Source organism: Hemitrygon akajei, chromosome 19 (genome assembly GCF_048418815.1).
Source record: "Hemitrygon akajei chromosome 19, sHemAka1.3, whole genome shotgun sequence".
In the NCBI taxonomy this organism is placed as follows: Eukaryota; Metazoa; Chordata; class Chondrichthyes; order Myliobatiformes; family Dasyatidae; genus Hemitrygon; species Hemitrygon akajei.
In genome coordinates this window covers 728,389-746,640 of record NC_133142.1, presented here as the reverse complement: position 1 = coordinate 746,640, position 18,252 = coordinate 728,389, and the positions used below count along the sequence as shown (strand labels likewise).

Genomic DNA, 18,252 nt, shown 5'->3' with positions numbered 1-18,252 from the left:
GATGTTAGGCTGACAGGACGATAGCTCTCTGTTTTCTCCCTCCCTCCTTAAAAAGTGGGATAACATTAGCCATTCTCCAATCCTCAGGAACTGATCCTGAATCTAAGGAACATTGGAAAATGATTACCAATGCATCCGCAATTTCCAGAGCCACCTCCTTTAGTACCCTAGGATGCAGACCATCTGGACCTGGGGATTTGTCAGCCTTCAGTCCCATCAGTCTATTCATCACCGTTTCCTTCCTAATGTCAATCTGTTTCATTTCCTCTGTTACCCTCTGTCCTTGGCCCATCCATACATCTGGGAGATTGCTTGTGTCTTCCCTAGTGAAGACAGATCTAAAGTACTTATTAAATTCTTCTGCCATTTCTCTGTTTCCCATAACAATTTCACCCAATTCATTCTTCAAGGGCCCAACATTGTTCTTAACTATCTTCTTTCTCTTCACATACCTAAAAAAGCTTTTGCTATCCTCCTTTATATTCCTGGCTAGCTTGCGTTCGTACCTCATTTTTTCTCTCCATATTGCCTTTTTAGTTAAGTTCTGTTGTTCCTTAAAAATTTCCCAATCATCTGTCTTCCCACTCACCTTAGCTCTGTCATACTTTTTTTTTTAATACTATGCAATCTCTGAGTTCCTTTGTCAACCACTGTGGCCCCTTTCCCCCCTTTGAATCCTTCCTTCTCTGGGGGATGAACTGATTTTGCACCTTGTGCATTATTCCCAAGAATACCTACCATTGCCGTTCCACTGTCTTTTCTGCTTGGATATCCGTCCAATTAACTTTGGCCAGCTCCTCCCTCATGGCTCCATAGTCTCCTTTGTTCAATTGCTACACTGACACCTCCGATCTGCCCTTATCCTTCTCAAATTGCAGTATATCTCTGTGATAGTAAATCTGTAGAATTCTCTGCCACAGACTGTGATGGACACAAAGCCCGTGGGTAAATTTAAGGTGGAAGTTAATCGGTTCCTGATTGGTTGGGGCATCAAAGGATATGGCGAGAAGGGATTAAGTGGGATCTGGGATTAGCCATGATGGAATGGTAGCACAGACTTGATGGGCTGAATGGCATAATTCTGCTTCTATGTCTTATGGGCCCCCACCATTGACTGAGGGGTGCATGGACCCCAGGTTTGCAACCCCTTAGAGTCTAAGCCCTGCCCTCCATGTACCTGTTCCAGAGCTTCTTAAATGATACTATTGTACCTGGCTCTGGCAGCTCGTTCCATACACTTACCATCCTCCACGTGGAAATGTTGCACCTCCAGTCCCTTTTGAATCTTTCCCCTCCCATAAATACGACATACAAATCAAAAAACTGCAGACACTAAACCATTAAAAGATCCACACAGAGTTAATGAAAGGAAACTAGTCTTTAATCAGGAAATTTAAATAATGTACACTTTAATTGCAGACATTGGTATAAAGGCAAGATGATGACAGTTTAAAAGTGTCAAAACTTCAGAGGAGCACAGAGTTCTCATTCATTGTTTAACCAGGGTTTAGCATCAAGCCCCATTTTACAGTGTCACCAGTTATGTAACAGCCTGCTGAGCATATACAGATTAAAGGCATGCACACACACGACCAATCACCATCACACCAGGAAGCCAGCAGAAATTAGCAATTAAAGATGAATTCATTATTAGGAGTCTGGATAGCGAAGTAAACTATTCCCAAGTCTCAATCCTTGGGTCAGTTCGTTTGCTGAGACACGGGAGTTAACTGGAGGGCAAGGGCTGGTGCAAGACGCTGTCCTTGGACTATTTCATCAAACGCTCCATGCTCTGGTTGGTGTAGGAAAAGCCGTGGAACGCTGTCTGATCCATGGAATCAATTAGATTCTTGTCTCCCTGAGAAAGTCGGGGCTTCTCGCTGAGAAACTCGCGGTCAAAGTTGCTATAATCACCAGCAGACTTCTGAAAGTATGAGAGATAAGACGTATGTGAATGGGGTGGCACACCTGTGGGCAGTTTGTGTCGTGTATGGTGACTAATAGGGAACGAGAGGGCAAAGATTATCCATGCAACCTTTCTCTGTGCAATTTTTATGACATGCTGTTACATCCCAAAAATTCATCAGGCATTGCTCTGGAAGTATGAAGGATTGGTGCCCACAGTATGGAACAGGCCTTTCAGCCCATCTGGCCCATGCCTACCAGGATTCCCATCCAAGCTAGTCTCATCTGCCAGTGTTTGGCCCTTTCCAATCCATGTTCCTGTCCAAATGTCTTTTGAAAGGCCTTAACCACTTCCATTTGCAGCTCGTTCCAGGTACACACCACCCTCTGTACAAAACATTTGCCCCTCAAGTTTATTAAATCTCCCCACCCCCACCTTAAATCCATGTAATCTCGTTCTGGATTTCCCAGTCCTGTGAAAAAAGACTGACTGCATTCACCAGTATGTCCCTCATGATTTTATACACTTCCATATGATTACCCCTCTGTCTCCTACGCTCCAATGAATAAATTCCCAACCTGTCCAACCTCTCCCTATAATTCAGCCCCTAAAGTCCTGGTGGCATCCTTATAAACATTGTCCTCTTTCCAGTTGAGTAACAGGGCTAGAGAGCACCACAGCCCAGAAACAATCGCTTTGGCCTATCTGTTTGCAGCCTGACTTTCTGCCTAGTCCCATCTACCTGTGCTTAGACCATAGCTCTCCACATCTCTCCCATCCATGTAACATCCAAATTTCTCTTAAGACCATAAGATGGAGCAGCAGAATTAGACCATTTGGCCCAAAGTTTGCTCCACCATTCCATCATAGCTGATATATTATCCCTCTCAACCTCATTCTCCTGACTTCTCCCTGTAACCTTTGACATCCTGACTAATCAAGAACCTATCAGCCCCTGCTTTACCCAAAGACCTGGCCTCCACAGCTGACTATGGTAATGGATTCCACAGATTCACCATCCTGTGGCAAAAAAAAATCCTCATCTCTGTTCTAAATGGACGTCCCTCTATTCTGAGTCTGTGCACTCAGGTTCTAGACTCCCCCACAGCAGGAAATTTCCTCTCCCACATCTATTCTATCTTGGCTTCTCAATATCCAAAAGGTTTCAATGAGATCCACCACTCATTCTTCTAAACTCCACCAAATACAGACACATAGCCATCAAATATTCCTCAAATGTTAAACTTTTCATCGCTGGAATCATTCTTGCAAACCTCCTCACAGTACTACAAATGCAGACTGACCAATGCCTTATAAAGCCTCAGCAATACATCCTCAATTTTATATTCTAGTCCTCTTGAAATAAATGCTAATATTGCATTTGCCTTCCTCTTTGGGAATCTTCTGCGCGGACTCCCAGGTCCCTTTGCACCTCTGACTTTTGAGTTTTCTCCCTTTTTAGAAAATAGTATATACCTTTCTTCCTTCTTAAAAAAAACCCCACACACTTCCATGGAATATATTTCATCTGCCACTTCTTTGCCCAATCCAAGTCCTTCTTCCAACATTACCTGACCCTCCATCTATCTTCATATCATCTGCAAACTTTGCAACAAAGCAATCAATTCGTCATCCAAATCATTGAATTGAAAATTAGTGCAGTTTGATGAGAGTAGTCAGTTTAAGTGGTATGGCATGGACCAGATGGGCCAAACGGCCTGCTTCTGTGCTGTACTTTTCCATGACTCTAAGAGAAGGTGTCCCAACACAGACCCCTGTGGACTCCACTAGTCACCAGAAGCGAATCAGTAAAAGCCCCCTGTATTTTCACTGCAGCAGGCCAGGCAACATCTATAGGGAGAAGCGCTGTTGACGTTTCGGGCTGAGACCCTTCGTCAGGACTAACTGAAAGGAAAGATAGTAAGAGATTTGAAAGTAGGAGGGGGAGGAGAAATGCAAAATGATAGGAGAAGACTGGAGGGGTTGGGGTGAAGCTGAGAGTCAGAAAGGTGATTGGCAAAAGGGATACAGAGCTGGAGAAGGGAAAGGATTATGGGACGGAAGGCCTAGGGAGAAAGAAAGGGAGAGGGGAGCACCAGAGGGAGATGGAGAACAGGCAGAGTGATGGGCAGAGAGTGAAAGAAAAAAAAAGGGAGGGGGAGAAAAAAACTAAATATATCAGGGATGGGGTTAGAAGGGGAGGAGGGGCATTAACGGCAGTTAGAGAAGTCAGTGTTCATGCCATCAGGTTGGAGGCTACCCAGCCGGTATATAAGGTGTTGTTCCTCCAACCTGAGTGTGGCTTCATCTTGACAGTAGAGGAGGCCATGGATAGACATATCAGAATGGAATATGGATCAGAATGGCCCATTCTGATATGTCTGTCCATGGCCTCCTCTACTGTCAAGATGAAGCCACACTCAGGTTGGAGGAACAACACCTTATATACCGGCTGGGTAGCCTCCAACCTGATGGCATGAACACTGACTTCTCTAACTTCAGTTAATGCCCCTCCTCCCCTTCTTACCCCATCCTTGATATATTTAATTTTTTTCCCCTCCTTTTTTTTCTTTCTCTCTCTGCCCATCACTCTGCCTGTTCTCCATCTCCCTCTGGTGCTCCCCTCCCCCTTTCTTTCTCCCTAGGCCTCCCGTCCCATAATCCTTTCCCTTCTCTAGCTCTGCATCCCTTTTGCCAATCATCTTTCTGGCTCTCAGCTTCACTCCACCCCCTCCGGTCTTCTATCATTTTGCATTTTCCCCTCCCCCTCCTACTTACAAATCTCTTACTATCTTTCCTTTCAGTTAGTCCAGACGAAGGGTCTCGGCCCGAAATGTCGACAGCACTTCTCCCTATAGATGCTGCCTGGCCTGCTGTGTTCCACCAGCATTTTGTGTGTGTTGTCTGAATTTCCAGTATCTGCAGATTTCCTCGTGTTTGCCTTTTTCACTCTTCGCTTTCTGCCAGTCAACTAATTTTCTATCCACACTAGTATCTTTCCTGTAGTACCATAGGATTTTATTAAAGCAACTTCATGTGCAGCAGCTTGTCCAAGGCCACTGGCTCTCCTTTGTCTATTCTGCCTGTTATTTCTTCAAAGAATTTCAGAAGATTGTCAGGCAAGATTTCCCTTTAAGGAAATCCTGCTGACTTTGGCTTATTTTATGATGTACCTCCAAGTACCGTGAAACTTCATCCTTAATAACAAATTCCAATACCTTCCCAACCACTGAAATGCAGAGGGATGAGGTCCCTCCTACCCTGCATTTTGTTAGCAAATACGCAGTCACTGGAGAACAAAGTTGGGAACTTGAGGGCAAGATTGCTGTATTGAAGGTAAATGAGAAGTTGCTTTACTGAAATGTGGCAAACCAGAAACCCTGGATCAACAGTTCTGTGCGAGACAGAGCTTACACTGCCGGTAACCAACAAGAGCTCAAGAAATGCAGCTACAATCTGCGCAAAGTCATCAAGGCAGTGAAATGATAATACAGAGACATGATTCAGACTCCACTTTCCACCAACAACACACGCAGCTTCTGACAAGGTATGCACACCATCACTGACTTCAAAGCTAAACACAGTGGAGTTTCCAAAATGGATGCCTCTCTCATTCAATGTCATATAACCATATAACAATTTCAGCATGGAAACAGGCCATCTTGGCCCTTCTAGTCCATGCCGAACGCTTACTCTCACCTAGTCCCACAGATCTGCACTCAGCCCATAACCCTCCATTCCTTTCCTGTCCATATACCTATCCAATTTTACCTTAAATGACAATATTGAACCTGCCTCTACCACTTCTACTGGAAACTCATTCCATACAGCTACCACTCTCTGAGCAAAGAAATTCCCCCTCGTGTTACCCCTAAACTTTTGCCTCTTAACTCTCATGTCCTCGTTTGAATCTCCCCTACTCTAAATGAAAAAAGCCTATCAACGTCAACTCTATCTATCCCCCTCATAATTTTAAATACTTTTATCAAGTCCCCCCTCAACCTTCTACGCTCCAAAGAATAAAGACCTAACTTGTTCAAACCTTTCTCTGTAACTTAGGTGTTGAAACCCAGGTAGCATTCTAGTAAATCTCCTCTGTACTCTCTCTATTTTGTTGACATCTTTCCTATAAATCAGTGACCAGAGCTGTAAACAATACTCCAAATTTGGCCTCACCAATGCCTTGTACAATTTTAACATTACATCCCAACTCCTATACTCAATGCTCTGATTTATAAAGGCCAGCATACCAAAAGCTTTCTTCACCACCCTATCCACATGAGATTCTACCTTCAGGGAACTATGCACCATTATTCCTAGATCACTCTGTTCTACTGCATTCCTCAAAGCCCTACCATTTACCATGTATGTCCTATTTTGATTAGTCCTACCAAAATGTAGCACCTCACACTTATCAGTATTAAACTCCATCTGCCATCTTTCAGCCTACTTTTCTAACTGGCCTAAATCTCTCTGCAAGCTTGGAAAATCTACTTCATTATCCACAACGCCACCTATCTTAGTATCATCTGTATACTTACTAATTCAATTTACCACCCCATCATCCAGAACATTAATGTACATGACAAACAACATTGGACCCAGTACAGATCCCTGAGGCACACCACTAGTCACCAGCTTCCAACCTGACAAACTGTTATCCACCGCTACTCTCTAGCATCTCCCATCCAGTCACTGTTGAATCCATTTTACTACTTCAATATTAATACCTAACGATTGAACCTTCCTAACTAAACTTCCGTGCGGAACCTTGTCAAAGGCCTTACTGAAGTCCATAAAGACAACATCCACTGCTTTACCCTCGTCAACTTTCTTAATAACCTCTTCTAAAAATTCAATAAGATTTGTCAAACATGACCTTCCACACACAAATCCATGTTGACTGTTCCTAATCAGACCCTGCCTATCCAGATAATTATACATACCATCTCTAAGAATACTTTCCATTAATTTACCCACCACTGATGTCAAACTTACAGGCCTATAATTGCTAGGTTTAGGTTGCCAATACTGAACCCCTGAGGAGATTTGCAGATGATGCGACCGGCAGCTTGTCATCTCTGAGGCTGAGGCACACAGGTGTTTCCAACAAGTGGACAGTGGCAAGGCTGCAGGACCGGACGGTATCCCAGGGTGAGTACTCAGAGTGTGTGCAGCACAACTGGCAGGTAGAAACATAGAAAATAGGTGCAGGAGTAGGCCATTCGGCCCTTCGAGCCTGCACCGCCATTCAGTATGATCATGGCTGATCATCCCACTCAGAACCCTGTACCTGCTTTCTCTCCATACCCCCTGATCCCTTTAGCCACAAGGGCCATATCTAACTTCCTCTTAAATATAGCCAATGAACCAGCCTCAACTGTTTCCTGTGGCAGAGAAATCCACAGATTCACCACTCTCTGTGTGAAGAAGTTTTTCCTCATCTCAGTCCTAAAAGGCTTCCCCTTTATCCTTAAACTGTGACCCCGCGTTCTGGACTTCCCCAACATCGGAAACAATCTTCCTGCATCTAGCCTGTCCAATCCCTTTAGAATTTTATACGTTTCAATAAGATCCCCCCTCAATCTTCTAAATTCCAGTGAGTATAAGCCTAGTCGATCCAGTCTTTCTTCATATGAAAGTCCTGCCATCCCAGGAATCAATCTGGTGAACCTTCTTTGTACTCCTTCTATGGCAAGAATGTCTTTCCTCAGATTAGGGGACCAAAACTGCACACAATACTCTAGGTGCGGTCTCACCAAGGCCTTGTACAACTGCAGTAGAACCTCCCTGCTCCTGTACTCAAATCCTTTTGCTATGAATGCCAACATACCATTTGCCTTTTTCACCGCCTGCTGTACCTGCATGCCCACCTTCAATGACTGGTGTACAATGACACCCAGGTCTCGTTGCACCTCCCCTTTTCCTAATCAGCCACCGTTCAGATAATAATCTGTTTTCCTGTTCTTGCAACCAAAGTGGATAACCTCACATTTATCCACATTAAATTGCATCTGCCAAGAATTTTCCCACTCACCTAACCTATCCAAGTCACCCTGCATCCTCTTAGCATCCTCCTCACAGCTAACACCGCCGCCCAGCTTTGTGTCATCCGCAAACTTGGAGATGCTGCATTTAATTCCCCTCGTCTAAATCATTAATATATATTGTAAACAACTGGGGTCCCAGCACTGAGCCTTGCGGTACCCCGCTAGTCACTGCCTGCCATTCTGAAAAGGTCCCGTTTACTCCCACTCTTTGCTTCCTGTCTGCCAACCAATTCTCTATCCACATCACTAACATACCCCCAATACTGTATGCTTTAAGTTTGCACACTAACCTCCTGTGTGGGACCTTGTCAAAAGTCTTTTGAAAATCTAAATATACCACATCCACTGGCTCTCCCCTATCCACTCTACTAGTTACATCTTCAAAAAAATTCTATAAGATTCGTTAGACATGATTTTCCTTTCACAAATCCATGCTGACTTTGTCCGTTGATTTCACCTCTTTCCAAATGTGCTGTTATCACATCTTTGATAACCGACTCTAGCATTTTTACCACTACCGACATCAGACTCACCGGTCTATAATTCCCTGGTTTTTCTCTCCCTCCTTTTTTAGGTGATGAGGTGATGTCACACTCACCTCAATAATAAGTAATGCTTTGAGATGCTGGTTCAGGACTACATCTGCAGCATGCTACCACAAATACTGGAACCCCTACAATTCAACTACTGACACAACTGATCGACAGACGACGCAATAGCTACAGCTCTACATATCATCCAAACACATCTGGAGAAGAGGTATGTTTATGTGAGAATGCTGTTCTTGGACCACAGTTCAATATTCAACACCATAATTCCCTCCAGGCTTGACAAGAAGCTCAGAGACCTCGGCCTTCACCCTGCCTTGTGTAGCTGGATCCTGGACTTCCTGTCAGATCGCTGGCAGGTGGCAAGAGTGGGCTCCCTCACCTCTGCACCTCTGTCCCTGTGTCCTGAGCCCCCTCCTTTACTCTCTGTATGCCCATGACTGTGTCGCCACCCACAGCTCTAATCTGCTAACTAAATTTGCTGACGACACTACATGGGGATTGGCCTTATCTCAAATAATAATGAGGCAGCCTACAGAGAGGAAGTCATCACCCTGACACAGTGGTGTCAAGAAAACAACCTCTCCCTCAATGTCGCAAAAACAAAGGAGCTGGTTGTGGACTACAGGAGGAATGGAGACAGGCTAACCCCTATTGACATCAATAGTTGAGAGGGTGAACAGCTTTAAGTTCCTTGGCATACACATCATCGAGGATCTCACGTGGTCTGTACATACCGGCTGTGTGGTGAAAAATGCACAACAGCACCTTTTTCACTTCACACAGCTGAAGAAGTTTGGTATGGGCCCCCAAATCCTAAGAACTTTCTACAGGGGCATAATTGAGAGCATTCTGACTGGCTGCATCACTGCCTGGTATGGGAACTGTACCTCCCTCAATCGCAGGGCTCTGTCATTGTGAACTTCGTGATTCAGAACATTTACAAAGACAGGTGTGTGAAAAGACCTGAAGGATCATTGGGGACCCGAATCACCCCAACCACAAACTATTCCAGCTGCTACCATCCGGGAAATGGTACTGCAGCATAAAAGCCAGGACCAACAGGCTCTGGGACAGCTTCTTCCACCATGCCATCAGACTACTTAATTCATGTTGACACAATTGTATTTCTATGTTATACTGACTGTCCTGTTGCACATACTATTTATTACAAATGACTATAAATTGCACATTCAGACAATGATGTAAAGATTTTTACTCCGAAGGATTATTTTTATATGAAGGATGTAAGAAATAAAGTCATTTCAATTCAATTCAATTCAATACAGGTGGTCACCATGGGGTGACCATGGTCACTGAGTATCACCAATCACTCTATTCCACATTTCCCCGAAGTAAATAGTCTCACCTATGATTCAGTCACACCACTCCCAAGGCTTCTGGCAAGAGGAAAGAGAAACTCCACATGGTGGTCCAGATCTGGTCACACTGACCCCTGGAAAGCTGTAGCAACATTTCCCTATGCTTTGTAATAAGAGACGGACCAGGAGGAGTGAGAGTGGAAGGGGGAGAAGGAAGTAAGCGATATCTAACAAACGCACCACTTTGGGTTTGAAAGGAGGCTCCAATTCCCTTTTCTCCAATGCTGTCCAGTTCACTGTCTTGAAGAAATTGTGCTGTTTGATATTTCCAGAAACTCCAAGCCTCTTCACTGGGTCTCGTTCAAAGAGCTGGAATTGTACAGGAATGCATTAACAACAGGTTGTCTGGCACGGCGTAAGTGGTGGGGCAACGTCCGGCGCGGACCGAGGGGGTGGGCAGTGCCCAGCACGGACCCAGAGTTCAGTGATCACAACCCTGGGGAAATGTGAGGCTGTGCTGACCGAGATAGGTGGAATGAGTTGAAGGAAGTTCACCTGAAGTGAATCGTACCCGTTCAAGGATGTCCTTAGATTCCTTGGTGATCCAGCGTGGATAGTGCGGAGTGTCAACCCTGATGGACTCAAACAGCTCATCCTCATCATCGCCGTGGAAAGGAGACTGTCCGATCAGCATCTCATACAGCAGCACACCAAAGGACCACCAGTCTACCGAGAACCCATATCGCTGGCCAAGCAGGATCTGTGGGGGAGTGACAGTGTCAGAGGTGGAGGCAGGAACCAAGGGTAATAGTGATCAAGTGGGGTAGAAGACCACCCAGTGTGCTGAGAACCCATATTGCTGACCAGATGGATCTGTGGGGCAGAGACAGCATCAGGGGTGGAGGGGGGATATGAACCAAGGGTGATCGAGTGGGGAGGACTGAAGGGTGGGAGGGGCAAGATGGAGGGGAGAGAAGATCACCTCAGTCCTCCGAGAAGCTGTACTGCTAACCCAGGTCGATCTGTGGGGAAGAGACACTGAGAGGAGAGGAGGGAAGGGCCAAATGGGGGACAGAGATTGTCAGGTAGAGAGCAATTGATCATGGGGGAAGGTGGAGAAGGGGATAGTGGGGATGGGGGAAAGAGAAAGTGTCGGAGAATGGATCAAGGCAGTAGGCAGCAGGAGGTGAGAAGGGCGAGAGGGGTGGGAGGGCCAGGTTATTAGGGTTCAGAGAATCTGGATCCCAGTTTCTGGGGGAGGGGAGTGGATGGGGAGAAGCACTGACCTCAGGAGCGATGTAGTCTGGGGTACCACAGAATGTAGTGGCGCGATTATCCCCAAACACATTCTCCTTACACATGCCAAAGTCAGCAATTTTAACGTGTCCAGCTTTGTCCAGCATCACATTGTCCAGCTTCAGGTCCCTGCAATACACAAACAGCAAAACAGTGCTGAATGGCTGCCCTTGGCCTCAGAACCCTGAAGGGGGGTCTCTCTTGGTACCAACACTCACCTGTAAATGATGCCCTTCGAGTGCAGAAATTGCAGCCCACAGACAATCTCTGCCCCGTAGAACCTGCAACAGAAACACAACATGGAGGGCAGGAGTCAAACACAGTCAGAAAGGGAGATGAAGGTGCACAACTTAGACCATAAGACACAGGAGTAAAATTAAGCCATTCGGCCCACTGCGTCTGCCCCCACCATTCCATCATGGCTGATTTATTATCTCCAGCTCTCTACCCCATTCACCTGCCTTCTTCCCATAACCTTGGACTAATCAAGAACCAATCAACCTCCACTTTAAATATAATGACATGGCTTCCACAGCCATCTGAGGCAATGAATTCCAGAGATTCAGCACACTCTGGCTAAAGAAACTCCTCCTCATCTCTGTTCTAAAGGGACGCCCCTGCATTCTGAGGCTGTGCCCTCTGATCTGAGACTCCCCTACAATAGGAAACATCCTCTCCACATCCAATCTATCTAGGCCTTTCCACATTCAACAAGTGTCAATGAGAACTCAACCCCCACCTTATTCTTCTAAATTCCAGTGATTACAGACCCAGACTTTTTGGGGAAGTGCAGTGCTGTGGGAGGGTTCCCTGGATTTACTCACATGGCCCGGTACAGGTCGAAACGTCCTTTCTCCTGGATGTGGAACATGAGGTCCCCTCCGTTCAAGTACTCCATCACAAAGAACAAGTGTTCCTGTTACCAATCACAAACACAGTCACCTGCTGTGGGTGGGGTAAAAGGCGCCCTCCCTCGGTGAAGCACAGACATGCCCATCACTCACAAATCTCCCCTCGAATCAGCACACAAACCTCTACACACCAACATTTAGAACCCCATCGCAGTACTCCAGCACCCAGTAAATCCCCCCACCCTCTACTAATCTGTTTCCCCCTCTCCATCTCTCCTGCTGTCCTCACCTCCCCACCCCTCCGCTTTCCCCCTTCACTCACTCACTCCCCCCCACCTCTCCCTCTCCATATCCTCACCGCCCCTCTCCCCCAGCCCACCCAGTAACTCCCGGCACTGAGACCCACACGAGATGGAGATGCCACAAGAGTAAGACAGCTGACAGCTTGCAATATTGTGCCCTTCCCGATACTGCTGTCAGCAGTTGGCTACCTTGGTTTGGAAGGTGGAGTACAGGTGTGTAAGGAATGGATTATCCCAGGCGAGAGCCAGCACGCGTTTCTCAACCATCGTACATTCCACGTCATCGTCCATTAGAACCACGTCCTTCTTCAGTGCTTTCAGAGCAAAGAACTCACCTGTGCCCTTCATCTCTGCCAGGAGCACCTAGCATTAAACAGAACAGTGACTGACCTGTGTCCTTTCAAAAGTTGTCCAGACCACCTCACTCCTCAACCTCCCCACCACACTCACAACATATACACCACCCGGTAACCTTACCACACTGCCTAGAAGACAAGTTAGCTACAGGGAACAGAAATCACCGAACACGCTAACCACGGGGGAGACCCGTCACCGAACACGCTAACCACGGGGGAGACCCGTCACCGAACACGCTAACCACGGGGGAGACCCGTCACCGAACACGCTAACAATAGCAGATGCAGATCTCTGAATATGCTAATGCCAGGGGAAACAGATCACTGAAAATGCCAAAATCCTGGAACACAGAGTATAATGTGTGTGGCATGCATGAGTATTTTGCAGGTGCCATCAAAGCCATTAGACTGAAGAGTGACACACTGAACAATGGTCCATAGAGCAGTTGTACAGTGAACAGCGGCTGAGTAAACAGTGAAGAAGGTTGAACTGGATCAAATGGGAATGTGAGCAAGGAAATTAACTGTAAAGTGCAAAGAGATGATTTTGGGAAGTTAAAGCAGGGCATCATAGAGCCGTGTAGGGCAGGACAATACACAGTGAATAGCAGGGCCCTGTGCGTGTTTTAGAAAAAAGTACAGGTACATGGAAAGTGGTGACACAGGTGGTGAGGATGGCATGTATATGGGAGTTAGCATAGAAGTTAGGATATCGTGTTAGAGCTGGACACAGGCCACAAGGAGTATTGTGTGCAGTTCCGATTACTGTAGGAAGGTGTGAATAAGCTAGTCAGGGTTCAGAAGGTATTCACAGGAATGTTTCTTGAACTAGAGGGTATGAGTTATGAGGACAGGCAGGATAGTCTGGGATTGTTTCAGTCATAGGCTCACATAGCACCGAAGCATTGAACGTAGACCAGACAGGTCCAGTGGATAGAGCAGAGACAGGAGGGCAAGCTCAGAAAACAAGGAGGATTAATGACATTGACTTCAATGCAAGGAACCCTTGTGGGTACTGAGTGTGCAGATCAGTGTGTAGGATAATGACTGGGTTGAGAGGAGGGAGGGTTGGAAACAGTCTTCTGTGACAGAGAAGCTACAGATGAGACAGAAAGGTAGCACGTGGGAGCGGCTGGCAGAGGCGGGACAGATTCAGACAGATTTGGAGAATGGGCAAAGAAGTGGCAGATGGAATACAGTGTTGTGATGTGTATGCTCATGCACTTTGTTAGAAGGAAGAAAAGGATAGACTATTTTCTGAACATGGAGACATTCAAAAATCTGAGATACAAAGTGACTTGGGAGTCCTTGTGCAGGATTCCCTGAAGGTTAACTTGCAGGTTGAGTCGGTGGTGAGGAAGGCAAATACAATGTTAGCATTTATTTCAACAGGACTGGAATATAAAACCAAGGATGTAAAGTTGAGGCTTTATAAGGCACTGATGAGGCCTCACCTGTGTACAGTTTTGGGCCACTTATTTATGAAAGGATGTGATGACACTGGAGAAGGTTTAGAGCAGGTTCACGAAAATGATTCCAGGGATGAAATGCTTATCATATGAGGAACACTTGTTGGCTCTGGGCCTGTATTTGCAGGAATTTAGAAAAATGAGGGGGTATCTGATTGAAACCTATCGAATGTTGAAAGGTGTAGATAGAGAAAATGTGGAGAGGATGTTTCCTATAGTGTGGGAGTCTAGGCCCAGAGGGCATAGCCTCAGAATAGAGGGAAATCCATTTAAAACAGAAATTAGGAGAAATTTCTTTAGCTAGAACATGGTAAATTTGTAGAATTTGTTGCCACAGGCAGTTCTGGAGGCCAAGTCATTGGGAGTATTTCAGGCAGAGGTTGATAGATTCTTGATTGGTCAGGGTGTGAAAGGTTATAGGGAGAAAGCAGGAGAATGAGGTTGAGAGCAAAATGATCAGCCATGATCAGATGGTGGAGCAGACTTGATGGGGCCAATGGCCAGTTCTGCTCTTATATCATATGGTCTTATGGTCTAAGTGCAGGTCAGAGACCAGGGCTCCTGCAGTGAGTAACTCACCTCCTAACTCCCCAAAGACCATCCATCATTTACACGGCTCAAGTCAGGATCGTGATGAAACACTCTCCAACACTGGCCTGATTGGTGCAACGCCGTACAGAGCACAGCAGTCCATGTGACAGGCACCCCGTCCACTCTCACTCCAGTGTGTACCACTGTCAGAATGCACTGCAGTAACTCACCGAGACACCTCAGACAGCATCTTCCAAACACACCACCGTTACCAGTTGTACCATCTGCAGGATACTGCAGTAACTCACCAGGACTCCTCAGACAGAACCTTCGAAAACCACCACCTCCACCAGTTGTATCATCCTCAGGACAAACTGAGGCAACTCACTGTGATTCATCAGATGGCATCTTCCAAACACACCATCTTTACCAGTTGTACCATCTGCAGCCCAGCACATCTGTAGTTGAAAACTTCCCATGATTCAGGACATTTACAAGGACAGGTGTGTAAAAAGGGCCCAAAGGATCATTGGGGACCTAAGCCATCCCAACCACAATCTATTCCATCTGCTACCATCCAAGAAACGGTACCACAGCATAAAAGCCAGGACCAACAGTCTCCGAGACAGCTTCTTCCACCAGGGCATCAGACTGATGAACTCACACTGTTTTGAGTGTACTCCAAACTACACATTTAAAAGATGTAATGTAAAGATTTTTTACTCCTCATGTATGTGAAGGATGTAAGAAATAGTCAATTCAATACTGCAGTAACTCACCGAGACTCCTCGGACAGCACCTTCCAAACCCACCACCTCCACCAGTTGTACAATATGCAGGACAAACTGTACTGACTAATGATGAAGGAAGTCAAGGTCAGCATGGTTTCTGTGAAGGGCAATCTTGCCTGACAAATCTGTTAGAGTTCTTCTAGCAAGAAACAAGCAGGGTGGACAAAGGAGAGGCAGTGGATGTCATTTATTTAGATTTTCAAAAAACATTTGATAAGGTGCCACACATGAGGCTGCTTACAAGATAAAATCGTACGGCATTACAGGAAAGATACTGGAAAGGAAAGCAGAATGGCTGACAAGCAGCAGGCAGCGAGTAGGAATAAAGTAAGCGTTTTCTGGTTGGCTGCCGGTGACTAATGGTGTTCCTCAGGACCGCTACTTTTCACATTGTTTGTCAATGATTTATCAGAATCAGATTTATTATCACCAGCATGTGTCGTGAAATGTGTTAACTTAGCAGCAGCTCAATACAATACATTATAATAGAGAAAGAAAAAAATAAACAAGTAGATCAATTACAGTATATTTATATTGAATAGATTAAAAATTGTGCAAAAAACAGTAATAATATATTTTAAAAAATTGAGGTAGTGTTCAAGGGTTCAATGTCCATTTAGGAATCAGATGGCAGAGGGGAAGACGCCGTTCCTGAATCACTGAGTGTGTGCTTTCAGGCTTCTGTACCTCCTACCTGATGGTAACAGTGAGAAAAGGGCTGCCCTGGTGCTGGAGGTCCTTAATAATGGACGCTGCCTTTCTGAAACACCACTCCTTGAAAATGTCCTGGGTGCTTTGTAGGCTAGTACCCAAAATGAAGCCGACTAAATTTACAACCCTCTGCAGCTTCTTTCGATCCTGTGCAGTAGCCCCCTCCCCCCTGCCCCCCATACCAGACAGTGATGCAGCCTGTCAGAATGCTCTCCACGGAATATCTATAGAAGTTTTTGAGTGTACTTGCTGACATACCAAATCTCTTCAAACTAATGAAGTATTGTCGTTACCTTGCCTTCTTTATAACTGCATCGATATGTTGGGACCAGGTTAGGTCCTCAGAGATCTTGACACCTAGGAACTTAAAACTGCTCACTCTCTCCACTTCTGATCCCTCTGAGGATTGGTATGTGTTCCTTCGTTTTACCCTTCCTGAAGTTCACAATCAGCTCTTTCGCTTTACTGATGTTGAGTGTCAGGTTGTTGCTGCGACACCACTTCACTAGTTGGCATATCTCACTCCCGTATGCCCTCTCGTCATCATCTGAGATGCTACCAACAATGGTTGTATCGTCAGCAAATTTATAGATGGTAATTGAGCTATGCCTAGCCACAGTCATGGGTATAGAGAGAGTAGAGCAGTGGGCTAAGCACACCCCCGAGGTGCACCAGTGTTGATCGTCAGCAAGGAGATGTTATTACTAATCTGCACAGATTCTGGTTAGGAAGTCGAGATTCCAATTGCAGAGGGAAGTACAGAGGCCCAAGTTCTGTAAATTCTCAATCAGGATTGTGGGAATTACGGTATTAAATGCTGAGCTATAGTCGATGAACAGCATCCTGACGTAGGTAATGGAATTGATGGTTTTGTGGTAAAGTTTGCAGATGCTACGGAGATGGGTGGAGTGCTGAGGAAGTAATGCAATTGCTGCAGGACTCAGACAAATTGGAAGGATGGGCAAAAAAGAGGCAGATGAAACACAGTGTTGGGAAATGTATGATAATGCATTTTGGTAAAAGGAACAATAGTGCAGACTATTATCTAAATAGGGAGAAGGTCCAAACATCAAAGGTGCAGGGGTCTTGGGAACCCTTGAGCAGGACTCACAGAGGGTTAAATTACAGGTTGAGTCTGTGATAAAGAAGGCAAATGCAATGTTGGCATTTATTTCAAGGGGAATAGAATATAAAAGCAAAGAGATAATGCTGAACACAAATCTTATAAATTCCGGGAATGAGGAGTGTTTGGTAGCTTTGGACTGTACTCACTGGAATTTAGAAGAATGTGGGGTGATCTCATTGAACCCTACCGAATGTTTAAAGGACTACATAGGGTGGGTGTGGAGAGGGTGTTTCCTCTGGTGGGGGTATCCAGAACGTGTGGGCACAGCCTCAACATTGAGGGGCAATGTTTTAGACTGAAGGCATATTTTTTAACCAGAGAGTAGTAGATCTGTGGAATGCTCTGCCACAGACTGGAGTGGAGGCCAGGTCCGTGGGTATATTTAAGGTGGAAGTTGATAGTTTTCTGATCGGTCAGGGCATCAAAGGTTATGATGAGAAGGCAGGTGTATGAAGGTGAGTGGGATCCGGGATCAGTCATGGTGGAATGGCAGAGCAGACTTGATGGACTGAATGGCCTAATTCTGCTCCTATGTCTTATGCATTAACTCACTGTGATTCTTCAGTCAGCACCTTCCAAACCCACCACCTCCACCAGTTATATCATCTGCAGGGTACCAGTAACTCACCGAGACTCCTCAGACAGACCTTCCAAACACACCACCTCTACCATTTGTACCATCTACAGGTCAAACTGCAGTAACTCACTGAGACTCCTCGGACAGCACCTTCTAAACCTGCCACCTTGTCCAGCTGGAAGGACAAGAGCAGCAGAAGCACAGTGAACCCCACCCCCTCAACAATGCCCTCCAAACCACACACCATCCTGAGTTAGAAAACATAATCACCATTCCTTCACTGTCTGTAGCTCGACGTCCTAGATCTCCCTCCCTTACAGGACTGTGGGTGTACCCCACACCTCAAGGACTGCAGTGGTTCAAGATGGCAGTTCACCTTCTCAAGGGGAATGAGGGATGTGTGATGCTCAGCCCAT

At 45.7% G+C, this 18,252-nt stretch overlaps 1 protein-coding gene across 3 annotated transcripts in view; it reads right to left on the bottom strand.

The window, feature by feature from the left end:
* Nucleotides 1-1,359: 1,359 nt before the first annotated feature.
* The window catches only part of LOC140741680 (protein kinase C delta type-like), a 129,292-nt gene continuing 112,399 nt past the window's right edge, over nt 1,360-18,252 (bottom strand). For all 3 annotated transcript variants that reach the window (XM_073071948.1, XM_073071949.1, XM_073071947.1), the window contains 7 exons: nt 12,465-12,638; nt 11,947-12,038; nt 11,341-11,403; nt 11,113-11,251; nt 10,398-10,586; nt 10,067-10,195; nt 1,360-1,924 (listed from right to left, as the gene is read on the bottom strand). In XM_073071948.1, coding sequence (XP_072928049.1) covers nt 1,769-1,924; nt 10,067-10,195; nt 10,398-10,586; nt 11,113-11,251; nt 11,341-11,403; nt 11,947-12,038; nt 12,465-12,638 — 942 coding nt within the window. In that variant the 3' untranslated portion in view covers nt 1,360-1,768. The remainder of the gene's footprint in view (nt 1,925-10,066; nt 10,196-10,397; nt 10,587-11,112; nt 11,252-11,340; nt 11,404-11,946; nt 12,039-12,464; nt 12,639-18,252) is intronic.